Source organism: Notolabrus celidotus, chromosome 16 (assembly GCF_009762535.1).
Source record: "Notolabrus celidotus isolate fNotCel1 chromosome 16, fNotCel1.pri, whole genome shotgun sequence".
Lineage (NCBI taxonomy): Eukaryota > Metazoa > Chordata > Actinopteri > Labriformes > Labridae > Notolabrus > Notolabrus celidotus.
The window spans coordinates 26,271,012-26,286,099 of record NC_048287.1 but is presented as its reverse complement, the minus strand read 5'-3'; the positions used below and the strand labels follow the sequence as shown (position 1 = coordinate 26,286,099).

The following is a 15,088-nucleotide window of genomic DNA, read 5'->3' as shown; positions in this document are numbered from 1 at the left end:
AGCCAAGAGTTGAAAAATTATGAGGGCCCAAAGATAGCTGCGAAGGACGTTCATCTTTAAAAACGGTCCTAAAAAATCAACATGAACTAATCCAAAAAAATGTTTTTTTGTTTTTTTTTCTTGCTTACAAAATCACTTCATGATTGACAAACATCATGAGTAATCTGTGGCAAATTAAAACAGACTGAAAATATACAAAACTGTGAACAAAGATTGCTCTACACTCCCCTTTTTAAAGAGGTGATTTGCTTTAAGAGACAAAAATTAAGTTTAACCTATTCTATGAAATTTAAAGCCTGAATGAGTAACTTTCTATGTGTTGATTTTGGCACCCCCTGTGGACATTTCAATAACTGATCTCTGGGTCAATCTTGTCCCGGTAGTTGTAAGTGGCCATCATAGACTGTAAAAAATATGGACGTAGTATCCGTGACGTCACCCATCTGTTCCTGAGAGCTGTTTTGAAGCAAATCGACGGCGGCAGCCATATTGGTAATGCGGAACTCAACTAGGCAGAGTGTGACGTAGTGTGAGTCTCTTAGCCAATGGCTGTGTGTTCCCGACCGGGAGTCACGTCAGTCATGTCCTTATTTGGGCAAAACTCATAATCTTAATATCTTCTTAACCGTCACGTTAGAAAAAAATTCACCCCCCGTACAGTGTATGCCATTAGAGAGATTAGCGTTGTAGGGCCAAGCCGTTTTTTGAACCAGGCTGTAAACATGTTTATTAATGCTGCAAAGATCGTCTTTTTCCCATTCATATCTATGTGGTTTCCGGTGTTTCTGCAGCCAGCCTCAAGCGGATTTTCGATGTATTGCAGTTTATATCACTTCCGCATTGGCTTCATCGTTTGAGACCGGAGTTTGCCGCTTGGTGGCCATCAATGCCCATTCATTTATGCAAGTTATTCATGTTCCAGGTTGGAAGCTGGAGCCAAAGAACTACCCTGGAACTAGCATTTAAATATACGGCGGCGTCTCTGCATGCTCAGCTGATACACAAGATACTTAGACACAGCTGAGTAGCTATCATGGAGCAGAGTGGCAGTCACTGTCAGCTTCATAGTGCTACATCGAGTACGGGTCTCAAGGCACATGTGGAAATGTTTGCACCCTTAGTGGGGGTAACAAGGCACAATTGTAATGTGTATTTAAATGCTGATGATGTATTGTTGTGATTTCCTGGACACGAGCAATATTGCTAAAATGAGTCTGTAAGTAACTATGAAAATGTTATTGTGTGTTGAATTTGTATACATTTTTGTATTGATAATATCATTTGAAAATGTTTTTTCTTTGATTATTTGCCTTTTAGTTTCACAGTGCGTGATGAAGAATAAAGAGATCGCACCAGTCGGAACTCTATGCTGCTTTTATTTGATGCCGAGGGCGTTAACAGTGTTTTGACAAAAACTCTCCTCCTGCTGTCTTTCAACAAACAAACACATAACGGTGAAAATTTGCTGTGGAAAACCTAAAAAAATCTTCAACTTGAGGTGATCATCTGGCAGTTTCAGGCATCAAAAATTACAATGGAGAACTAGAAATTGTCAGTTTTGTTGCTGATGTTTTTGTTTGCTTTTGTGGGTCATAGAGAGGCCTCAGTATTCATTTCAGTCTGTTTCATAACGGGCTAAAAACTCCTCACAGAGGCTTTGAATAAAAATCAATACTGCAGAATAAACTGAGTGAATTTACCAGAGGTGCCCAGTATGTGTACAAATATCCGATCTTCAGTGATGGCACAAACTGGGAACAGGCCACCACCAGGAAGTAGAGATTGAGGAAGAACTTGAACTGCTGGTAGAGAACCTGAAGGGACAAGAAGAAGAAAACAAGGACACAGTAAGGTGAGTCAAAGATGATGACAGCTGTTAAGAAGGCTGGACAAGTTGGAATAAGAACATGTTAATTAGGTGAGGGACAAAATATTGATAAGGCATTATATTGTCGTCCTGACTTGGGTAATACAATTATCAATGCAGCACCGCTAAATATTTTAATTGAAAAACGGGCGCTGTAAGTAGATTTCCCTGCCAATTTGTCTCATCACGTCAGTACTTCATGACTCCACAAGGTGGCGCTGATCACATGAATGAGGGGAACGTGAACAATAGTTTATTGACCAGAGAAGAAGGCAGCAAGCTGTGAGACAGCGATGAAAAGGAGCTAGATGCGCTAGCCACTCTTTAAACTAAAAAGGAAGTATCACTGTATTGTGATATTATCGTTATTGTGGGTCAAGTATCGAGTATCGTATCGTACCAGCGATTCCCACTCCTAATGTTAACAACAATTTACAGGGGAATTCAATGTTAACTCATTTCTGAAAGGGGTTCATGGTGCTGATCCCGCAGTAACTTGTTGCAATGCTTCTTTGCCAATTAAACAAACAGTGAAAGAATAAGTGGGCCGACAACAGAATTAATGACTGAGGCTAAAAACAGCCAAACTTTCCTCACACCTAAGAGCCACCTGTGACTTACTGAGGGCTCTGTGCTAATAGACCATCCATCACCAGGCATCCTTAGGTATTCCATTCATCTAAGGTCAAATTTTGAATAATGTGCGCAATAATGAGAGTGTAGCGTCTAGTCCCAGATTATCAGAGACAAAGGGATCAATGGGCGACGCTCAACAGTTAATGAACCCGCTGACCTTTAGGGAGAAATGCACACTGCTAAACTCAATTTGTGTGCATTTAATAATTCAAAGTGGAGGGAGAAAAACAGGCGTTCTGCTCACCGTCTGTGGGAATATCTACGTCTCTAACAGACAGTTGACATTTTATGGCCCGGGCCGAAGGCAGCCCTCTTAATCATGGCAGCATTTGGTTTTTAATAAGTTAGTCTGATAAATCCCCCACAGAGAGGAGGCTTCACTTAAAGACAGAACAGTTTACAAGTAGATCCAGCTCATGCTACTATGTTTCACACTCTGTTTAACTGTGAAAAGATCAACATATTCAAGCTGGTGGGGAGTGGGGACTATAAAAGTTAATAATAGTGGGAACATTGTCTTTAAAAAAAGCCATAACGTGTGTCAGTTCTGTTGCATAAGTACAGACAGGTGACTTCTCCCACTCACCCCAGGCACAAAGGTGAAGATGTTGTACTTCTGGTTCTTGATGGCGTTTTTGGGGTACTTCTCTTCACATTTCTCCGGACAGCCGAGCCACACCGTCCTGGCCTTCAGCTCCTTCTTCCTCCGACACATGTAGACAAGGCAGTCACAGCAGCTGAGAGAGAACAACAAGGGAACACATGACATCATTCACCTGCTGTTAAATCTACAGGGCTTCAACTAACGACCAATTTCATTATCCATTAACCTGCAAGATCGATGACATGATGTAGTAACTTTATCAATCGATTATAATCGTCAGAAAAGAGCCCTACCTGTTTCCATTACTAGCTCTTATTAACAGTGTTTTATAGGTTTATGTTTTTTTAAGTTTAAGTACACATATAGTAATGTAAGAAAATAATAAAAAAAATCTAAATATTGCCTACAAAATTAGAATTTTTCACTGTTTGTGTGTTAGCAAGTGAATGCTAACATCTGATAAAGACAAGAGACTAGGTAACAAAAGAGCTCTGCACAAACTAAAGATTTAAACCAGCAGCTGTGTGAGATGAAATTATAATAAAAAGAAGGATGCTTTTCATTATTAAAGACTTTCACTTGACCAAATTTGTGTTTTTTACTGCTTATAACATGTTTATTTTTGTTACCAGATATAACATTGTTTAGTTTTGATGAACTTCTCAAAGTTGACTGGTATGACTCTCTATAAGTGGAGTGTTGATTGTGTTGTGGTTTGTTGCTTTTTTTAATCCATCAATGCTAAGATAAATGTGTGCAGCACTGGAATGCAAGCTTCCAGCCTTTAAACATGAAGCCAATGCGAAAGTGCTAAAAAACTGCAGTTCATCAAGCGTCCACTTGAGGCTGGCTGCAGAAACACCGGAAACCACATTCACACCCATTCAAAAAATGACGATATTTACAGCAATAATAAACGTGTTTATAGCCTGGTTCAAAAAATGGTTTAGGTCTGAAAAGCTCATTTCTTTATCGGCACACACTGTGCGGGGGTGAATTTTTTCATAACTTTCTTTTTGAAGATATGACGTAAGAGTTTTGCCTAAATAAGGACATGCCTGACTTGATTGACAGGCGGGCACCCTGTAGCTGTTAGCGAAAAGGCTAAAGGCCCGCCTCTTTACCTCACACTAGCCTGACAGAAGTGTGGTTGTGTTCTGCGTATTACCTGGCTTCAAAACAGCGCTTCAGAAACAGATGGGTGACGTCACAGATACTATTTTTCAGCCTATGGTTGTTTCACACAAAGTGTTACAGGAAGTTAAGGAAATTCTTCTGGCATTCGCAACCTCATCCTAATAAATGCCCGATTCCTTTCTTTTAAATTAAGACTAAAACAAAGCTCCTCACAGCACACACTGGTTCTATGAAACATCAGGACTTTGTTTAACAACCTTTACACTCATCATTTCCCTCAGCTGTTAAATCAATTATTGTCTCTGAGCTCTGCAGCAGTGCCCGGCTGCAGCCAACAGAGCTGATGTTATTCATATCTCTGGTCGTGTCAGAGTTAATTACTTCTGTAAGACTTCTTCAGGATGTGTGTCAGAATATGATCCACATTCGTCCTTGTTTCCCGTTTCATTTGACCTCATGTGGACTCTAACATGGACGGAGCTTCTCTTACTGTTTGTACTGATGTTTATTTATTGTGATGTTTTAAAAGTTCTGAGAAGAGATTAGAGAAAAGAAGAGGTGGACGGCAGATTATCGTTCACTTTTTCAAAAAGTGTTTGACTTTCTATCAACCTGCTAATGACTACATTGGTGCTTATCTACCATATCTGATATCAAATGCAAACAGAGGTGTAGTGTGGTGGGGGTGTGTGTGGGTGAGGGGGGGGTGAATTAGAATGGGAGCAGCCTGATGTGAGCATGAGTTAAACTGGCACCTCTAGGGGAACGAGGGGAGAGCGTCAGTGTATACCGTCATGCTGATCGACTTGGCTTTTCCACTTTTTAAGCAAGTTGGCAAAACATGAAACTAAATAAATCAACTTTGGTAAAAAGTCTTGTTTGTGTTGGCCTCCATGTTCTGGGTCCCTGTGCACTCCCGGTCCAGTTTCATAAGAGCGATTATTTAAGCAAATGAATGCTATTCAAATAATATGCCATTTGAACAGTCAGGGCTTATTCAGTGTGAATTATTTGTGTTTTATAATCCCACACTAAGCACACATAAAATTACTGGAAAGCATCAAACTGGTCAGCTGTGAAGAATCCGATTTGTTCATTAGTGGGGGGGAGGGGGAGGGGGATCAATATGCAGTTTTAACTGGAGACGCACCACTAAAGACAAAACAACACTGAAAACATGCTGTGAAATTCCTGCATCAATAAATGCTTCTTTGGAGGGAGCTGAAGTGCTGCACAAACATTTGTTAATAAATGTTCAATTCTATTGTCGGTGCGTAAACAAACACTCTCCTCATAGCCAGAGAGCTGCATCTTTAGAGGGCAAAACCTGTCAAATTAATCATTAGCTGGATAAACCGCAACGTGCTGTTTGACCTGAAAATCTTTTTGGGCTGATGGTGCGCATCGAGGAACTCGACCAAAAACATGCCCTTATCCTCTCTTTGCACTTCATGCACAGCTACCGGTGCGTTTGAAATCCAAACTGATCATCGCGGGCACATTTACCGACATTATACACATTATACACATTTACAGAATGACAACACACGGACAACTTTCAGAGCGCATAAAAGGTCCAACTGGACGCACAGTCGGCCAAAACTACAGAGAGGAAATGACCCGACTTTAAAGGTGCAGTAGAGGGTTTTCTTAAGGTTTGAAGGCAGAACACGTGATTGTGTATTATTCTACAAAAATATCCTGAATACAAAAATAATTCTTGGACTATTGTTGATGAGATTTTTGAAGAAACTGGATATCCCTTCACTCACATAAAGATGCAGCAAATTAAACATTTAAGACAAGGATTGTAATAATAACAACAAAAGTCAATGTGGAAACATGACTTTTGTGCAATATTGTAAATTATTCCATAACATATCTTATCATTATATTCATCTACTACACGTGCACTCTGGCTTAGGCTAATTTAACTTATTTCATGTCTTTAAAAGTACTTCTATACCTTTCTTTGTACAGATAATATTTTTATTCTTATTTAGAATTTTTAAGGTTAGTTTTTAGGTTTATATATTTATTGCCCTTACTGTCTTGTTGTTGAGTACCAGTGTTCCAATCACCACGTGAAATTCCTTGTGTGTGTGAGCTCACTTGGCAATAAAGCTTTCTTGAATCTTGAATGTAACACAGAATTATGTGTAATTTTGAAGCATTGATTTCAGCAACTTCTCCCTAGCACAGGGGTTCCCAAAGTGTGAGTCGGGGCCCCCTGGGGGGTTGCGGGACACTAATGGGGGGTCCTGAGATATCATCCAGAATGTTGTTGTTTACTTTCAGTAATCTAATATTGCATATTTTACCCATTATTGTAAAAATATCATAGACTGTATAAAATATAGACGTAGTATCCGTAACGTCAACCATCTGTTTCTGAAGCGCTGTTTTGAGGCCAATCGTCTGCAGCAGCCATATTGCTGCTGTCGAGCCAGTGTGACTTAAAGAGGCGGGCTTTGAGCCTCCTCGCCAACAGCTACAGTGTTCCTGCAGGCAGCTGTGCCTCTCATTGGAAGACTTGTAATCTCAATATCTTCGAAATTGCTGCGTTAGAAAAAATTCACCCCGCTTACAGTGTGTGCCGATCGAGAAATGAGCTATCCAGACTACACTCGTCTTTTGTACCAGGCTGTAAACATGCTTATTTCTGCTGTAAAGATCGGCTTTTTTCAATTGGTGTGTATGTGGTTTCCTGTACTTCCGGAGCCAGCCTCAAGCGGATCCTCGATGAACTGCAGTTTTTAGCAATTCTACATTGAACTCATATTTTTAGACCGGAGGTTGCCGCTTGATAAATAGCTACAAAAATAGAAGTTAAATTTGCAAATACAATATTTCTTTTGTTACCAATGACTCCAAATGTTTGGGTTATTTAACCGTTAATTTACAGAAGCATCAGTAGTAGCAGGTTCATTCATGACAGCACAGGAAACAGCCACATGTGAATAAAGGGTGGCTAATTTTCTGCAGATTTTCTGGGGGGCGCGAGTCTTTGTCGCCTTATTTTGGGGGTCGAGGGCTTAAGGGTTTGGGAACCCCTGCCCTAGCAGAGGTAGGATGAACACAAGTAGCTGCATGAGACTCGAACTTAATCTATGAATCATTCCCCTGAGTCATCACACACAGATGACCATCATAATGTAATAAACTGGTTAAAAAAAAAACCGCATCAATAACAATAATGTGTTGGTGTGACATACCTGCCACAGAGGACTTTCCATCCTCCACACAGAAACCAGCCCAGGCCTCTTTGTCTCTGGTTGACTCGGGCCCGAGGCAGCGTCTGGTAGTCGCTCTCGTCATTCTCGAAGCCCTCCTCCGACATCATCAGAGGCATCTCATCCAGATTCGAGGGCTCATCTTCTATTGAGTATCTGAGAGGACAGAAGATGGTCTCATATCATGAACCTGAACATGACAGTGTGATGGACTGTGTTTAGTGAGACCCTGTGTTTTCAAATGAAGACATATTCCCTCAAAATGAAGTTTCCATTTTTATGAATTATTACCAGAAACTCCTCTTTTAATCCACGGGGATTCAAAGTGAAGATTATCTACATACAGCTTGTGTGGCCAACTACTTTAACTTTGAAGCTGGTTGGTTGTCAGTGTTTAAAGAGACTGCTCCTCATTGGATCCAATGACTGAAGAAAAAAGCCAAGATTAAAGCTAGTTAGAGTAGTTGGCCCAGCTTCCCTATCACTGAGTCCTGTTGAGAACGTTCCCTTTTCATGATCATATAAAAGGAACAGAGGAAACACTCTGGAGAGGCACGTAATGTCTTATTCATGAGGCCACTCCAAAGAATCATGAAAAGTCTGCAGCCTAAAAAAGGAAAACCTACATAGGTTTTACATACTGGTGAGTTTTTTGGGGGTTGAGGAGAAATTTGAGCCAAAAATCTGTTCTCGCTACTTCACTGACGATTAATTATGGTGCAATCCTAAGTTTTGTGTCCTTAGTGATGTAGAAAGGAGGCTTCCTACTCTCTGGAATCAAATGTTAGAAATCTGCTATAGCGCTACAAGAATTTTAAATGTATTCATGCTTGAATATACAACTTAAGACAACCTTAAATACTGGTTCTAAGTCATAGGAAAATATACCATGTGTATCAGTTTTAAAGCTTCGATTATCAACAACTTTTTTTTGTGATTCATTTTTTATTGGGGTTTTTTGTGACAGCATATACATTAATGAAATTCATGTTAGAGTTAAAGTAATGACAGTACAATTTCTGTCATGAATAATCAGGTGGACATATTTATATCTGTGTATAGCTGCTTCTTAACACGGTTACTTCCTTCAACCTCGATTATCAACACCTTGGGGAGTCAAACCAACTTCAACATTTAAAAATAAAATCATAGCTCAAAAATTCCCTCTAATGTGACTTTCAATGCTTTCTTTAGAAAATGACTCTGCTTGCTAAGCACTGGTGCAAGAGAGGGAAGTCATAACTGCAGGTGCTGAGACCTGCTGAATATTTGCTGATGAGTGTTTTAGTGTTTTCTGCACACCAGGCTGTGAATTCAAAAAAAGCAGAAGACTGATTATAAAAAAATAAAACCTTTGTTTGAATGTGGAAAGACCTCTATAAGAGCTGATTTAGAACACAACAGATGAAGTATATTTTAATGAAACAGTTTTGCACTGCACTGAGGTGACATATTACTGCATGAATACAAGGTTTCTCACATAGCAGGGAGCTTAAGCATTTGACATTTTAAAGCTGATTGTTTCACAAGACTTCATTCACAGGCTGCACTGTGATTCAAACAGAATTAGACTTTTCATATTTGTTAGCTACTTATAATGTATAATTCTGGAAAGATTTTCATAAGTCTGCATTTCAAAGTTTACTTTGTTCAAAAAAAACTAAACATAACAAGCTCAGAAAGTGTGTTTAGGCAGTGGAAAATAACATCTTGATTTATGAATCTCTGGAATATAAGCAGTCTGAGACGTCACTCTTCTGTACACCGTTGAGCGTCATGTAAACATGGACATGTGAACGAGCATAAATCTAGCATCAGCAGGGTTATGAGCTTAAGATCCACCATGCACATTGTTACGCAGTGATCGCTCAACATGCCAAAGGAGAACACACAGAAGCTGCTGCTGCGGTGGGATGAATGTTTATGATGAGAGTCTGGTAACTTTAGATGAAGAGCGATGATTATGATAACAATTCACTCATAATCAAGAGTACCTGTCATTTATTCTTTCATGATGTTGGCCAGTTAAAACATTTTTTTTTACCTTTATAGTAAAGGGTAAACCTAAAAGCTTGCAACAGACTTGAGGTACATTTAAAAAAAGACAATTAGTAGACACAACCCACTGTTAGGTAGGGCGATAATTAAATAATAATAATTATCATAATATAATTTTTCTGAATATAAATATTACAAATGTTCGATAAAAAGGTATATTTACCCTGTAATTACACCCCCCAACCACTGGAAAAGGAGGGGGCGCTAATGTGCCTTAAATGGCACCCAAAACTAGACAGAAGAAAAAGACGGTATTGAACAGCCAATCATGTCGCAGGGTGAGAGGTGGGCGGGGCTTAAATACATTTGGAGTGTAATGTAAACACAGTGACACAGAAGAAAATGCAAAACCTACCAGCTCAAAGCAGAGTCGTTAGTCTGACACTGTGCTGACTCTGCGTTAACTATTGACTTAATACACTTCATTAAATAAACTTTCAGGATGTGGGTAAAGGAAGAGCACAGAGACAACTTCTGCTGTGCGTATGAACACGTTTAATGTCCACCATGACTGTACTACACTGAATAACCGTGATGCATTCACTGCACCGTGGGAAACACTACCCCTCTGCCCGTTACCCTTTGTAACCTTAAAGGGGAGTGCACAACTCAAAACAATACTCTGATAAACTGATGCACAGTATACAATTTGATATCTTTGTTGTAAATCTAAATCAAATGACCTCAACCTGAGAAAAATAAGAATCTACAAACCAAAGCCCTCAATAACCTCGCCCCCTCATACCTGACCGACCTCTTCTAACGTCACTCCCCATCTCGCCGCCTCAGATCATCAGATGCCAATCTCCTGTCCCCCGTCAACCAGTGTTAATTCCGTCAACGAAATTATGACGATAAATGTTCGTCAACGACAAATTTTTTCATGACGAAAACGAGACTATGACGGGCTTAAGTGCATCACTGATAATAAAAACTAATACGAACATAGGTTTTGATTTCGTTGACGAGACGATGACAAGACAGAAACATTAGTGGCGGATTGTCGGACATTCAAAATCCATGTTTTTCCCGCTGTGCGTCTTTAAAGATAAAGTGATGACTTCCTGTGACAGGCTGAGTTATTATTTGAGGGTTAGCAGTGTTAGCCTGGTCTCTACCTGCAGCAGGTGTGCTTTATGAACCAGCTCTCCTCACCTCTCTCATCTTCATTGATGATTTTTACCCTCCGGTGTGCGTTAGTGACTAAGACACAACCGGGGGACGTCGTTTTAATATTTGACATTGTTGCCGCGATCACAGTGTAAAGCTCCGCGTCTGGAGCTTGATTTATTCCAGTTTGGTGAAACATCAGACACATTTAGTAAGTTTTGATAAACTCTTTGTTGAAAGATTCAGATGCATTTCAGAGGGCCGTGAACTGACTGACTGTCCAGTGCCTCTGTCGCTGCGAGGTGCATTCAGGGACCGTCGTAAATGTGCAACACAGCCCTTTCACAGCATTTTTCTGTGAATCTAGAGAATCAAGATACATTCACAGAGGTCACATCAAGAATGTTTTCTTTTGACATTTTAGCAAGGACAGGCTTAATTATTTAACTTAAAATGTTTGAGTTTCCGCCAACTAAATTAGACTAAAACTATAAAGGGCTGAAAAGACTAAAATGTGACTAAAACTAACAGGCATTTTCGTCTAAAGACTAAGACTAAGACTAAATCTAAAATAGTTGTCAAAATTAACACTATCCTTTGCCATCGCTGCCCTGGCTCTCTGGAACTCTCTCCCTCCACACATCTGCACCTCTGCCTCACTTCAATCATTTAAAAACCACCTCAAGACCTACCTGTTCTAAAAAAGCATACAACACATGACCTCTGTCCTTGTACTGTTTTAATTCCATGTTTTATCTTTACTTTTATTTTATGTAAAGCGACTGAGTATTAAGAAAAGCGCTATATAAATCCTATGAATTATTATTATCATTATTATTTTAAAACTTCACAAAAATCTCCTCTTACACAAAAGACCTGCTTCCTGTTAGCAGCGCCAGAAATGATTGATTCAAGAAGCTTATCAGAAAACTAAATCCAGATACCAGCTAACATACCATCTGGTTTCTTCAAATTTCACTCTGGAGCAAAAAATCTGCCTTAAAATTTAAATGAAATTATGATTTTATATTTATCGTGATAATTATCGATATCGACTGATATAAAAAATGTTATCATGATAACATCGTTTTCAATATCGCCCAGCTCTACTGTTAGGTGATGCAAACAAGTAACTTCTGACTTGTTGGTTTCAAACCTGCAAGTAACTCTTCTGACTTCTGCAACCACTTCACTTGAGGCCATGTGCTGTGCATGAATCACCAGCAACTTCTCTCTGCCGTTGTTCTTTGTGTACCAATCACTGAGACTTGCCAACAAGAAACGTTAATAGCCGCAGTGTTTCTTGCTATGGAACTCCCACATCAGATTGCATAATAACTCAACTCTACAACGAGTGGAAACGTGGGCTGGTTTGTAAAAAGGTTTGCTGGCTTGCAGCGCAGGTATTGTTGCCAACGAATGCCTCCTGTTCCAGTGGGAAAGCTTTATTATTGTAGCTTTACCAGCTTCAGTCCCTCAGCTCTATCGCTTACCCAACAGTGTGACCTACACAGAAAGGTCAGGGCCCAATTACCTGTCACATGACTTATATTACTGAGAGCAAGAGAGAGGATTATAGAGAAGCTTGTCCATTATATATCTGGGTTTGGTTTGACCGTAAAGACGAGTCATAACTACGGTGGCCCTTAAGGACAAAACTAATTTACAAAAGATGAAACACTTTTACAAAGTTGGAGACAAATTTACATTTTGGAAAACAAATTTACAGAATCAAAAAACACTTTTACAAGCGGTGAGGCATTTTTACAAACGGTGGAACACTTTTACCATTTCTGAAACAAATTAACATTTAACTTTTAAGGAAAGGGAATGTACCAAATACCGGAATGTTTCGGGAGTGATCGAGTGAGGGGTCATTTAGTTTGTTTAGATGTAGAGAAACCAAACAGAGCAACGTTTGGTACTGGTACTCCGTTTGGTACCGGTTCACTTCCGGTGTTTGGTATATTCCCTTTCTGTTAAAAATGTAAATTGGTGCTGTTGGAGGAACTGTGGCAGTCAGCAAGCAAATCTTTATCACCTGTTTTGGTCCTGTCCCAAAATACACCCTTTTTGGTTTAAACTAAGGGAGGTGTTTGAAACAAATGTGACTTTTAGTTGGGACCAGCTCTTTGTTGGACACCTCCACACATCCAATAATAGAAAAAGTATTTATTTATTTGGAATATTGAGCATATAACCAGAAAATGGCTTAAACCTGCCCCGCCATCTATCAATGACTGGTATGATATCATTTATGACTTTTTTAAAAATGGAACGGATTACCTTTTCTTTGAAGCTTCAGAAAGACAAGTTTGAGGAAGTATGGAGTAAGTGGATGTGTTAGATTTCTACAAAAAGACCTTCTTTTGTCTAAGGTATTCAAACTTACATCTGTGTACCAAAGTATTTGTATTTTTTATTTTCTTGTGAAACAGACATCCCACATTCTATCATTGTCCTTTTCTTTTTTGTTTGTTTGTTTTTGTTTTTATTGAGTTCTGTCTTGTAACATTAAAAAAACAAGGTGGATCACTATAGATGATAAGTAACAAATGTAATTTGTACAATTCTGAACTCATGTGATTCCAAATAAAAAATTAAAAGAAAAAATGTAAATTTGTTTCAGGAATGGTAAGTGTTACGTCTCTTGTAAAATTGTCTCACCGCTTGTAAATGTGTTTTTTTTATTTTGCAAATTTGTTTCCTTAAATGTAAATTTGTTTTAGCCTTAGTAAAAGTGTTTTAATAATGTAGTTTTGTTTTATAAAATGTTAAAATATTTTCCAAAATGTAAATTTGTCTCCAACTTTGTAAAAGTGTTTCATCTTTTGAACATTTGTTTTGTCCTTCAGGGCCACCGTACAATTACCTGTAACCTGAATGATATTACTGAAAGCAAGAGAGAGGATTATAGAGAAGCTTGTCCATTATATGTCTGGGTTTAATTTGACCTTAAAGACAAATCATAATAACCCATAAAGATCTGCTTGAATTCAAAACCATTTAAATATATGTATTTATGGCAGGTTACCAATTAAAATACAAGCATTTATAATATGTAAACACTTATCAACAAACCTACAACTAGCTCTATAAGTACCTGTTCATGGGACTAGTTCACTTCCTTTCCATTCCTGAAAATGAAGGCTTTATAAGTTCATCCTCGTCCAAGTCTGTAAAATGAACAAGCTTGTTGAGGCATGCAAAAACACTTTTTTATAACATGTGACGAACTTGTAAACACAGATAAGCTATCATATGACTCCACATTAGATGAGGAAGCAGAGCAGAGCAGTGGGCAGATATGTTTGTTGCGAAGGGATTATAAAGTATGTTGGATCGGATTCGTAAAGGGAAATTAATCATCAGATTAATTTGATTTTAGGAAGATGTTGTTAGTAAACCAATCAGCTGAAAAGGAGGAATATACCAAAGAGCTGTCAGACGTTGAGAGCTAGTAGCAAAGCAAGCTAACAGCCAGGATCTCTTCACAGAGAAACGGAGTCCAGGAAAGCAAACAAAGCAGCGACATGAACATATTTCAGTCGAACAGCTGTTTCCTCAGCATGTCACCGAAGACACGGCCAAACTAAGCCCCCCTCATACCTTGAAAGTCTGGCTGAGTTGTAATATGGGATCCTCTTCGAGTTCTTCCGCACCGGATTTAACGGGATGCTGTCAGCCATCTTGGCTGGGCAGTACACACTCTGACGTCACTTAAAACGCTTTCAGGATTTATGTTGCATTCAAGTTCCGACTCAAGTATGGGAAATGTGGATTCTGACACCAAAAGGGTTCCACAACCAGGGGCGGAGCCAGGGGGTGACCAGGGGTGGCCATGGACACCTCTGAAAACTGATTTGCCACCCCAGTGGCCACCCTGAAATTCTTAAACATGATTGGCCATTTGCCATTTCAGAGTCATTACTTATATTGAAATCAGTTATTGTGTTGTTGTGTTTCAACAAGCTGCAGAGACAGTAGTTCTAGTTGTAGTTCCTTTGCATTTGAACATTATTTTTGTTGATGCTTTGATTTTGGACAATCATCTTCATTTTGAGTCCTTAAAGAGTTCAGTACAGCACATTTAAATGTTGACACTCTGTCCATCCATCCATCCATTATCTTGACCGCTTATGCCGTTAGGGGTCACGGGGGCCTGGAGCCTATCCCAGCTGGCTTCGGGCGGAAGGCAGGGTACACCCTGGACAGGTCGCCAACCTATCACAGGGCTGACACTCTGTCGAGTTACATTTTTAATCTTAACATTAGAAATCTACAAGATTATTGGAGGTAACCCTACTAGGTTTGGGGTAAGCCCCTAATGTTTTCCACGCCTGGCCACCCCTTAACAGTCAGTGCCCCAGTTTGGCCACCCAGGTCAAAACTGTCTGGCTCCGCCACTGACCACAACACGATGACCTTAGTTAATGTGGACAC

At 39.4% G+C, this 15,088-nt stretch overlaps 1 protein-coding gene across 2 annotated transcripts in view; it reads right to left on the bottom strand.

Annotated features, from left to right (window-relative positions):
* The window catches only part of atp9b (ATPase phospholipid transporting 9B), a 60,949-nt gene extending 46,589 nt beyond the window's left edge, over positions 1-14,360 (bottom strand). Inside the window, exons 1-5 of one of the 2 annotated variants that reach the window (XM_034704689.1) lie at positions 14,255-14,360; positions 13,749-13,821; positions 7,460-7,633; positions 3,090-3,240; positions 1,701-1,814 (exon numbers count right to left, since the gene is read on the bottom strand). In XM_034704689.1, the coding sequence (XP_034560580.1) occupies positions 1,701-1,814; positions 3,090-3,240; positions 7,460-7,633; positions 13,749-13,756 (447 nt within the window). In that variant the 5' untranslated portion in view covers positions 13,757-13,821; positions 14,255-14,360. The remainder of the gene's footprint in view (positions 1-1,700; positions 1,815-3,089; positions 3,241-7,459; positions 7,634-13,748; positions 13,822-14,254) is intronic. The other variant, XM_034704688.1, reaches the window with a different exon arrangement.
* Positions 14,361-15,088: the final 728 nt, after the last annotated feature.